At 45.4% G+C, this 10,350-nt stretch overlaps 1 protein-coding gene across 3 annotated transcripts; it reads right to left on the bottom strand.

Annotated features, from left to right (window-relative positions):
* Positions 1–1,733: 1,733 nt before the first annotated feature.
* On the bottom strand, positions 1,734–10,189 carry CPT2 (carnitine palmitoyltransferase 2). 3 transcript variants are annotated; one of them, XM_025206683.1, is made up of 5 exons: positions 9,789–10,189; positions 8,765–8,845; positions 8,530–8,636; positions 4,139–5,443; positions 1,734–3,324 (listed from the first exon to the last, which is right to left on the bottom strand). In XM_025206683.1, exons 1-5 carry the CDS (start codon positions 10,151–10,153, stop codon positions 2,993–2,995), a joined length of 2,190 nt encoding a protein of 729 aa, XP_025062468.1. In that variant the 5' UTR covers positions 10,154–10,189; the 3' UTR covers positions 1,734–2,992. The 3 variants fall into 3 exon arrangements, with proteins under 3 accessions (XP_025062468.1, XP_025062469.1, XP_025062471.1); XM_025206684.1 differs by lacking the exon at positions 9,789–10,189 and adding an exon at positions 6,247–6,469 and having other exon boundaries at positions 1,738–3,324; positions 8,765–8,795; XM_025206686.1 differs by lacking the exon at positions 9,789–10,189 and adding an exon at positions 6,247–6,363 and having other exon boundaries at positions 1,738–3,324; positions 8,765–8,790.
* Positions 10,190–10,350: the final 161 nt, after the last annotated feature.

Here is a 10,350-nt window from a genome sequence, read left to right as displayed (position 1 = left end):
CTAGTTGCGTTTAAAGTGTGCTCTGATGTGGCCTTACTACAGACAAACTGAACACTAAAAAGGGAAGAGGAGCTTGCTATATACATTTAAGTAGTGCAGTAGTTTTCAAACTGGTTCGTGGATGCCTGGGGGTCTGTATACTATGTCAAAAGGGTCTGGGAAAGATAGCTACAATCAATCAAAAATGTGTGAATACCCACATTTATAATTCAAAGGGGTTTTCACCTCCATTCAAAATTTCCAAAGGGGTCCATACCTCCATTCAAAATGAAAAAAGGTTGAAAACCGCTGGAGTAGTGCATTCAGAATGCCCACTAAATTGAACAGGATTGGGAGCAAGTACAGCCTGCTGTGTGGTATACCTTTGAGTGCACTGACCTTTCGGGAGTGAGTTTCGCAAGCAGTCCCTGCCTGGCTGTTCTATTGCGTTTAAGATTAATTATTGATGTCTTCTGAAAACCAGGTGACCTTCACAATTATGTTAATTTAACACTAGACAAAATTTTTCTTGGCTACTGTTTTCTTAATTTTTAATACAACTTTCTTTCCTCTTCGTTTAACTTGACGTAAAAACTTGATTTTATACTATCTTGTACTCTGCTTCCATCCAACCACCTCCTCCCCGAAAATAATTTTTTCCTCTGATCTGTAAGCTCTTGGGGGTCTGAAAAACGTACAATCCCTAAAGCCATAGAAAAAACCCAAACCCTTGGTCCTGGTACCAACAAAAGGATAGCACAGCATGCAGTGTCTTGACTTCTAGTAGCAGCCTGCAAAGAGGTTAAACTCTGTCACAGTAAGAGGTTCTCTGGAGGCCTGTTCAGAAGTTTACAGTTTATCTTCTATCCTCTCTGGCATTTGTCATACACTTCAAGTGCCAGATATTGTCTCTGTCATTTACTATTTGCACTTATTACATCTGTTAAAAGAAGGAAGGGGAAATCAAAGTCTAGCTGCACAAAAAACAAATAAAACCCTTGGCCTTTGACCTGGTGACACTAGCACTGTGCCCTTAAGCTGTAGTTTCTGCCCACTTCTAAGCCTTGACAGTGTTTTCTGGTATGGTTCAGAACATGTACCGTAATGTGCTGGATAAGAACTGCAACTTCATGTTGGTATTACTTGGAAAAGCTGGTTCTTCATTCAGAAGAGAGCTGTCTGCTCTGCTCTTGCAGAAGTCAACTGGCTAAAGTAACAAAGGCACTTTCCTTCTCATGGCAGACACAAAACTGCGGGAGGGGGAAAGAGGAGGAGGGTTTCATATTTACTGCATGCTTGTGAAATATGGAGTCTCAGAGCAAGGTCCCATGACAGTGCCATTACTTCTACTGAATGGCAAAGGTTCAAGTTTTGATCAAGAGCTATACATACATCCTGTAGACTTCAAGTGGTGGACTACACAGCAGGAACTCTGCAGCAGATTTTACTTCAGATTCTTGAGATCAGCTGTCTCGAACTGCTTGCAGATGTGGGGGGAAAAGCAAAACAAAACTTTACCAGAAACAGCAACGCGTTACTTTGACCTGGCTCCACAGCACCTGTAGAGATCAGGCACTTCAGCAGGGCTTTTATCTAAAGTTGATTCAATCAGGTATTAGATAAAACTGCCAAAAAAGCCCCACTAGAGTGCCCGATCTATACAGATGTTGGGTGAGCCAGGTCCAATTAACGCACTGCTTCTTCTGGGTGTGCACTGGGCTCAGTGCAGGAGTGCACCGAGTTTGAAGTAAAGCACCATTTTTTGTTTGCTTTTTTTTAACATCTGCAAGCAGCCTAGGATCTTAAGTGCTTGCTGACCGTTTCCAAGTATTGCCAGTATTCTTCAGGAAATCCTGCTAGGCCTCCTGGAAAGTTTTGAACTCCTCCCACAGGAAGCTCTCTGCCTGTTTTAAAGACATCTTAAATTGACAGACACCAAAGTAATCTTGGCATTTGCCTTTCATATCAGCTGAAAGTTCTAGCTGAATCTCTAAAACGTGTGATACAGTAAGATATTGGGTGTACAACAACTGCAAGACCGTTATTAAGGAGAGCATTCTGGTGCCAATATATACTTTGGGATGGAAGAGTTTAGAAAGGAAAGCAGCACCAGTATATAAAGAAGTTTAAGGAGAAGCGAGTTAAGTGTGAGAGTCATCAAAGCTTAAGGAGGGAAAGGAAACAGATTAGAAGGGAACCTAACTTACCAAAAGGGCTACTAAACAGAAGTATACACTTGATTGACTGTTGCTCAGCCTTTGTATACCACTTGCTTAGAAATGCAAACTAGCAACACTAGAAACTACCATGTTCCCCTTCCCAACAGGCTATTAAAACAGTTTTCTGCACCTCTTCATTAGGTAGCTTTAATGGGATACAAAGTTTACATTCAGTTTAACAGTTATGAAACATTTGATTGCAGGAGGAGGTATTGTTTGGGGGAAAACAAAGAGTAAAGTTCTCTTACATTCCATTTTTCCAACAAGAAAGGCACCATTAGTCTGATATTTGGTTTCAAGTTTATCAAGGAAAATGCAGTAGTAAGGAGCCTGCTGCACCTGTGCAAACTTTACTGTGCCTTTAATTTTAGTACGCTGGTTTTAAAATTAGTTACTGTTCAAAAGTGATGTCATGTCACTGGAGGTATGAACACTCAGATCTCACATGCTCAAATTCATCAATATTTAAATTTTTGACTAGAAACATGTTTAACGTTTTGTTTTAAATTACGTTTATGTCCACACCATACGTAATTACTTGATTCTCATACTATGAAGAATTAGTATTTCCCGAATCTCATATTCGGGAGTCTGCATTTGATTTCCTTATCATGGCTATGATTTTCAAGGTAATTCTAAGGGAGTTAAGATTCAGTGCAAATTAGACACATCATTTGCTCCTCTGAATATAGTCAGTAAACACTAAATGCTGTGGCTGGAATTTTCAAACACACATGATCAGAAGTGACCAGCATTTCATACAGTATGTTAAAGGTGGCTCAGCCTTGTAACATCTATTTACTGATATGCTTGCCTTCCAAAACACAGAAAATATCCTCTAGTGACTGATGCACACACTGGAGGAATTCTTTCACATTCCTGGCTGGGTAAGCAGAAACATTGCAACCAACCCAGTTATCATGTACTGCATATCCTACACCAAAGCCATTAGGCACCACGGGCGCAAATCCTCCAAACTGCACAGCAGGGCTGGTCAAAGTGCTTGTAGAGAGAATGTTGTGGTTCAGCTGAGCATAAGCTTGGTCCTGGTAGAAGTCAGGCAATGGCATACCTTTGGACATTGCCAAATAGCGCAAGGTAAATAGGTGCCGGTCAAATCCTTGACCTGTTAAAAGGAAATACAAAACATCATGGAAATTACTGGCTTTTCTGCAGAGAATAAGCCAAGTTGTTTAGCAGGTGAAATAGGTGGCTACTATAGAGGTAAATAACAAGAGGATGGGAAAAAAAAGCAATAAATGTGGCGGGGGGGGTGCACGCACATGCGTGCACATGGCAGGAAAGGAGTGGTATAAAAGCTCTCTCCTCCCCCAAGGATGTCATGAAGGCAGAATGCTCAACCTGGAAATTCCTGCTACTGAAGCTTTCTAGCACACAGAACAACATAGCACTTTCAGCCAGATTAATTTAGATTTTGGTTGCTGGAAGTTTACTCAGCAACTACACCTTGTTTTCAGTTCAGATGCAGAACTGCAAATGCTCTAGCACAAGGGCAGGCAAAACATGGCCTGTGGGCTGCATCTGGCCTACCAGGCACTTTCACCCAGCCCGCAATGCCCACCAATGAATTGTACCCCACCCAGCCCTTCTGCCCACAAGGGTAGGAGCAAGGTGCCCACATATACACACCCCCCACCAACATACCCTATTGCGCCTCACTCCCACCCTCAAGGGCGGAAGCCGCTGCAGCGGACCCTCCCCTGTGCCCCCCCCCCCCCCCCCAAAGGGGGGAAAGCCGCTGCAGCGGCTGGGGGACCAGCTCGGCTTCCCTGGCATCCTGCTCGCTCTAGGCAGCATGTAGGGAAGCAGTGAAAACCAAAGGATGGGGCTACCCATGCAGCCCTCAGAAGCTCATTAAACCTTGTTAAGTGGCCCAGCCCACCCCTGCTCTAGCATCTTGACCTGGTCTTGTCACTTACCCATAGCAGCTTCTTTTGTCAACTGGCTGTGGTACTTGGAGCACTCCATGATCATCCGTTGAAGATCTTCTATGCTGTATTTGGAAGGTTCCCTGAGGAAAGCATCTGAACACTTCTTTGTGTAGATGGAGGCAGGACGGATGGTCTCCGTGCGACCATGTTTGAAAGCTGCAGTGCTACAAGACTCGTATGTGGCGACCGTCTGGCCATTCTGCCGGAGGAAAGCCATCTGGAAGGAGAGCTGAGCCACAGCATCAGGACTTACCTTCTTCTGCTTTAAAAGCTCCTTGCCTCCTTTCTCAAACTGAATACTGTCAAGAGTCAGGCTTTTCACAGCAGCATCAAACTGTTCTTTGGCTTTGGCAATTCCTGTTTTTAAGGCATCATTCAGGTTAAAATCAAGTTTCTGCACAGCTTGGGAAGAGTCAACAGCAGCAGGTTGAGACTGTGGACTAACAGCGGGTGCCTGGGTGCTGTCTTTAAACACCTCGTTCTGGAATCTCACCACAGCCACCCCATCTCCCCAAGAGTGCTCAAAATGAATGGCTGAAGTGCCATCTTTGGTTATAATAAGGTTGAACGATTTGTCATACCAGCGATTAGTACCATCTCCATGCAGCATGACATGGGACAAGTGTTCAAGGTCTTTAATGGGGAAATCATCCAGACACAGACAGAAGACAGCAGAGTCCACTTTGTGAAGGGCTTCTTCATTGCCATTATCAAGTAGCTTCTGCCTCAGTACTGCCCACACGTCTCTGTTTTCACTGGTTAGATAACTAAGAGGGAAGGCTGGGGCTGGACTGCTATCAGAAAGAATGTATTTTAGGTGTGCTTGGATTTCTGAAGGTTTCACAATGTTCCCATCTCCGTCAATGACATTGAAAACATAAAAATTCCCATTTCTGAGCACAAGTAAGTGTTTTGCCTTTTCATCTGTGAAAAGCTCATCTCTATTGAACTTCGGCAGCCGTGTGGAATTGAAAAGCCTGAAATACTGAGACATATCTAGGGGATAAGCATTGACCATGTAGGCACCATACCAGGAAAGGGACGATGGCACAAATCGAATGAGCTTTTTAAACATCTCTGTGTCACTTTTGGCTGGATTAAGGTGAAAAACCTCTGGCTCTAGGTAGCCAGCCCTGAGGGTCTTCAAGAAACGGAGGGCAGAAACAGTCATGTTAGTAGCTCGTGTCAGCTGGTCATTATATTCAGCATTGGGGTCAGGATTGAAAGCCATAAATGGATTAAAATTCAAAACTACAGACTCACGTGCCCTTAGATACATATCAAACCAGGGACCTAAAAAACAGAATTTAAAAAAAAATATATTAACACAGGGACAGTTGGGCTAGTTATAAAAGCATTACGTTTAGAATCATCTGTATCAGAACGTCAAGTGTATTAAATAGCCTATGAAAATTCCTGCCTCTGAATGAGTTAGTCTGAAGTTAAGGGCATCATGACAGCATTATGTGGGCACTACCTCTCTCTACTCACTCAGTACAGAATGTCAGACACCATATTCAGTTATACGTCATGGCATGTGAGAACACATCAAGGCACATTAGGACTCCACTCTCTCTGGTAAAAAATGTCACTCCCACCAACACCAGTTGGAAGTTTGCACAAGATCTAGAGTGGATCTAGTTGACACCACATTTGCCATTTTCTTTTGGGTGTGACTTAAAAAAAAAAAAAAAAATCACACACTGAAGCTCAGGTCTCCAGAGGTGAAAGATTAGCATCCATCAGAGTGTTATGACCCCACTGCTCACCATGGAATAAGCCACTTAACCCAAGACCTGAAAGTCAAGAGGGGAAGGATCTGCATGCAGCTGCAGCAAGTAATTTTTAAAAGACCCCATTTACCTAATAATGCCCAATCAGTCAGTGATAAGTCTGCCCCGCTTCCTCTCAACAGCAGGTTAAGACTGATCATCCTTTGAAGAAAGAGAGGAAATAACTGGGGGACTGACAGCAATGATACACAAAGACTCCCTAGTCAGAATCCAGTACTGTCCACTAACACATATCACTTACATTTGAAGTCTGCTGGAAGGAACATGAACAAATAAGAAACAATTCACTAACCTAAACACTACCTGCTTTCTCTTGCTTTTCTTTCCCTCTCTTCATTCTGTCTCCATTTTGTCTCCTATGTCCTCTCTCTCCTTTTCTTTATTCTGGTCTTCCTCTTTTTGTGTCTTTCCTTTCTTGTTCTTTAAACAAATATAATGCTCTGTGGTTTTTTTAAGACTAGAACACTGTCCCCTTATTCAGTCATCCTTCCCTGCCTTCTCCAAGAGTTCAGTTTTCAGCAGGCAGCTGCAGGACAAGTTAATGATTGAACTAATGTTAGATTCGTTTCCTCAAGGATGCTTTTAGTTTTGAATTCCTCCATTGAGCTACATACCAAAATAAATTTGCAATTATCCTTTAAAAATGTTATCTTAAAAATAAACAGAGTATATTTTTTCCAATATTCCTCCACAACCTATGGCAGCAACAGTCTAGAAGACTCTATTCCCCTAGAACAGTGATGCCCAACCTTTTCACCCTGTGGGCCAGATGGGCAATGCCAGGTCCATCCATAGACTGGATTCAGCCAGTGGGCCCCATCCGGCTGTACAAGAGGCAGAAGATGGGGGCAGCCCAGCCTCAAGCTGGCTACACGAGCAGGGGTGGGGAAGGAGAGGTTCAGTGCCTATCTGGCTTTGTTGAGGGTGGGGGGTGAAAGGGGTGGCCTAGCCCAGGTCAGGCCACATTGGTGGGGGAAAGGAACAGCCTGGTCCCGGTCTGGCCAAGCAGCAATGGCTCAGGCCAGGCCAGATCCAGCTGCTCGGGACTTGGCAATTTGCTGGTGGGGGAGGAGTGGCAGCATTAACTGCCGTTGCTCCACAGCCACCAAATTTCCCAACCCATGGGAGATCCCCACAGGCCAGACACCATGGCTCTGTGGACTGGATCTGGCCAGCACCAGGGGTTGCGCAGTCTTGCCATAGAACATCAGGGGACAGGATTTTCCTGCAAAGACGCAACATGTCCTGCACTTTAGTAAGATGCTCTCAGGCAAGGATATTTTGAAATAAGGATCTTACAGCAACATTAACTTTATAAACTTAACTGATGTACAGTAGAGTATACTGCATATTGTATCATTCTGTACTCTACTTTCCTATGGTAGAGCACTGAGTATACTGCAGTGCCTATGTAAAAGGGTTTTTTTTACATAGGCACTGCAGTATACTCAGTGCTCTACCATAGGAAAGTAGAGTACAGAATGATACAATATGTAGTATACATCAGTTAAGTTTGTAATTCACCTAACTGCATAATACAAAGCCCATCCCAATATGTCATATGCTGCATCCACTAACAGACGCTTGTTATCTGTATGTTGGTTAAGGGCATAAGCCACTTAAGCGTATAGCATCTTTCAGCCCCACTTTGTAACATAAATGAACTCCAGTTCACTGCTCAGAAACAGTAAAAACAGGAAACAGCTTTCAAAGGGCTCTTTTAGAAACCCTGAAATGAGGGGAGCTGCTGTTTTAACACTAACAACACTGTGAACAAAGCTTGTTACGTAGGCAGCATTGCCAGTCCTGTGACATGAGCAGCCCTGACACTGAACAGCCTCCCTCATTTTCAAGGCTTCTAAGTCAGTTTTGGGGCTGCTGATACTATAACACTTCGAGCACCGTGTACTTACTCAGTGCTGCCTGCATTATATTTGGACAAGTACGTAGCTTTTATCTACACACTTGAATGGCACTGTGCCCCAAACAAACTGTTCTTTTCGCCAGAGAGTTCTGCTTATGGACAGACACAAATCTTTTGCTTGTCTTAAATGTGATCTGCACATGAAAAGTGTCAGTGTTGTGGCTGACCATGCCATCTACCCTCAATTTTATTCTGATAGCGCCACTACTCTCTCTCTTCCAGACTTTCCCCCTCCCCGTTATGTTCTCCTAGTCAGAGGTTTAAATTACTTTATTTCCAAGTGAAAGGGTTTTCTCCATTGTTTGGTATGCTGAACCACATTTGTGGGAAATAGTCTCATGTCCATTACAGACACTATCCTAACCAGCTCAAAGGTCTAACATCTCTTGCAAATATACAGTTGGTCCAATAAAAAAAAATATGCAAGAAACAAGGGTTTTTTGGTTTGATTGTAGCTGGACCATAACAGCTACGATATTACTCCAACTCTATCAATTAGCTCAGACTTTGTCAATGGCAGTTTTCACAGTTTGCTGTTCAGAGTGCAAACAGAGAGAAGCTTAAATTTTAACATGTTTTATTCACTGCATTATGAGCTGCCAGTTCATGCAGGCCTTTGCTAAAAACAAATCCCCACATTATCCCACTACAAATCTTCCTACCTGAGATGTAACTAGTGTGTTTGTTCTGCTTGTCTTGGGCAACTAGCTGCTTATGCAGTTCTCTTCCAATCCCACTTTCAAAGCGGCGAGCGATTTCTTCCGTTTTCCTACAACAACAAGTCGGTCAAAATGCCAGCTCAAGGCGTTTTAAGAGATGCATGTTCTCATATAGGCTGGCAGGGGAAAGGGATGCTGAAGCATGCTACAGCGTGATTTGGTACCTTGCTTTTCATACCTGAATTGGTCATCATCTAAGAGAGGCTTCTGGGCGTTCAGGTATCTTCTAACACTATCTTCAAGTTTGGGAATTGGCAACCTGAGGGGAGATAACATAGGAGATTGCTGTTTATCAAGCTGGTCCATATAGCACTTTACAAACTGCACAGCAATCCCCACAATCCCATCAGAAGCTGGTATCATACAGGGCCCCTCTAGACATCCAGATAAAGGCATGATACGATTGGATGCACAACCCACACAATCGCATCTCCTGCCAAGCCACACGTGCATGGCAGGAGGCTTGATTTCGGGATGCAGCATCAGCTCCCATCACGCCTTATTGCCAGTGTAGGTGGAGTCCGGGATCACCATCCTGGGCTCTCCCTACACCGAAAAATAGCAAGTTCCCACAGCTGGGAGTCCTGCAGCTAGCAATGCATGGGCTGCTACCATGGCTGGGAGCCCCCCAGCAGCTGATAGGGCTGAGGGGAGCACCTGGCCAGAGATTCAATTAATGCAGGGGCGGGCAATTATTTCAGGCAGAGGGCCGCTTACTGTGTTTTGGCAAGCCATCGAAGGCTGCATGATAGGCAGCCAGGGGCAGATAAATATTAATTTTCTAAGTTTTTTAGGGGTCCCGCAGGCCAGACAGAATGGCCTGGTGGGCCGCATTTTGCCCGCCCCTGAATTAATGGCCTAAGAACAAGCCAAAAGTTATTCCACGTTTTTTGTGGAATAGCTTTGTGGTTTATTCCTCATTTTTCCCCCCCACGATGAACTCATCAAGCACGTGGCGGGGTCACAACTTAAGACACGACTAAGTGGTAACTGGCACATCGATGATCTTATTTGTGGGAAATCCTCTCTTCTTTCCATTACAGACCCGGTCCTACCTAGCTCAAAAGCCTAACACCTTTTCCAAACACACAGCTGGTCCAAGAAAAGCTATTGCAGAAACAAAGGGGTTTTGGGGACATTTCCCAGGCTACCACGGCTACATTAAGGGCGTAGATGGGGCCTACAGACAACACAGGGACTACCGTTTATCCCGGTGGCGCGCGTGGCACGTGGAGAAGAGCCGGGCAACGCCACGGCACCGCGGGACGCCGGCATCGCGCAGAAACTGGCTTTTGATGTGCCTAGTAGTGGATCCTGGGCTCGGGCCCTTCCAGGAGGAACTAGAAGCCTCCCTCAGTAGGGAAGCTGCGTCAACTGATTTCGGGGGACGGCTAAAAAGAACACGAGGTGCAAAATGAGCGCACCAAGGTCGGGGCCAAACCGAGCACACGGGACAGGCGCATCCGAGGAGCCAGCAAAACACCTGGCCCGGGACAGGAGAGCGGCCCGGCCGGGGGGACGGCAGTGAACGTGCGGTATTTGTGTCTGAGACCGCGCTGTCGTCCATCTCAGCATCTCCTAAGGCTTCTCTCTCGGCCCTGCACGTGCTCCCGGGGCCCGACCCGGCCCAGGACACCCCCGCCCCGCGGCCCGCCCGGGGCGCTCACCGCGGCAGGCTGCGCTGGTAGTGCAGGGTGGGCACGACACTGCGCTGCAGGAAGTCGGCGGCGCGGTGGGCCCCGCGCAGGCCGGGGGCGGGCGGCA

This window comes from Alligator sinensis, unplaced genomic scaffold (assembly GCF_000455745.1).
Source record: "Alligator sinensis unplaced genomic scaffold, ASM45574v1 scaffold172_1, whole genome shotgun sequence".
NCBI lineage: Eukaryota > Metazoa > Chordata > Crocodylia > Alligatoridae > Alligator > Alligator sinensis.
This window is presented reverse-complemented; position numbering and strand designations above follow the sequence as displayed.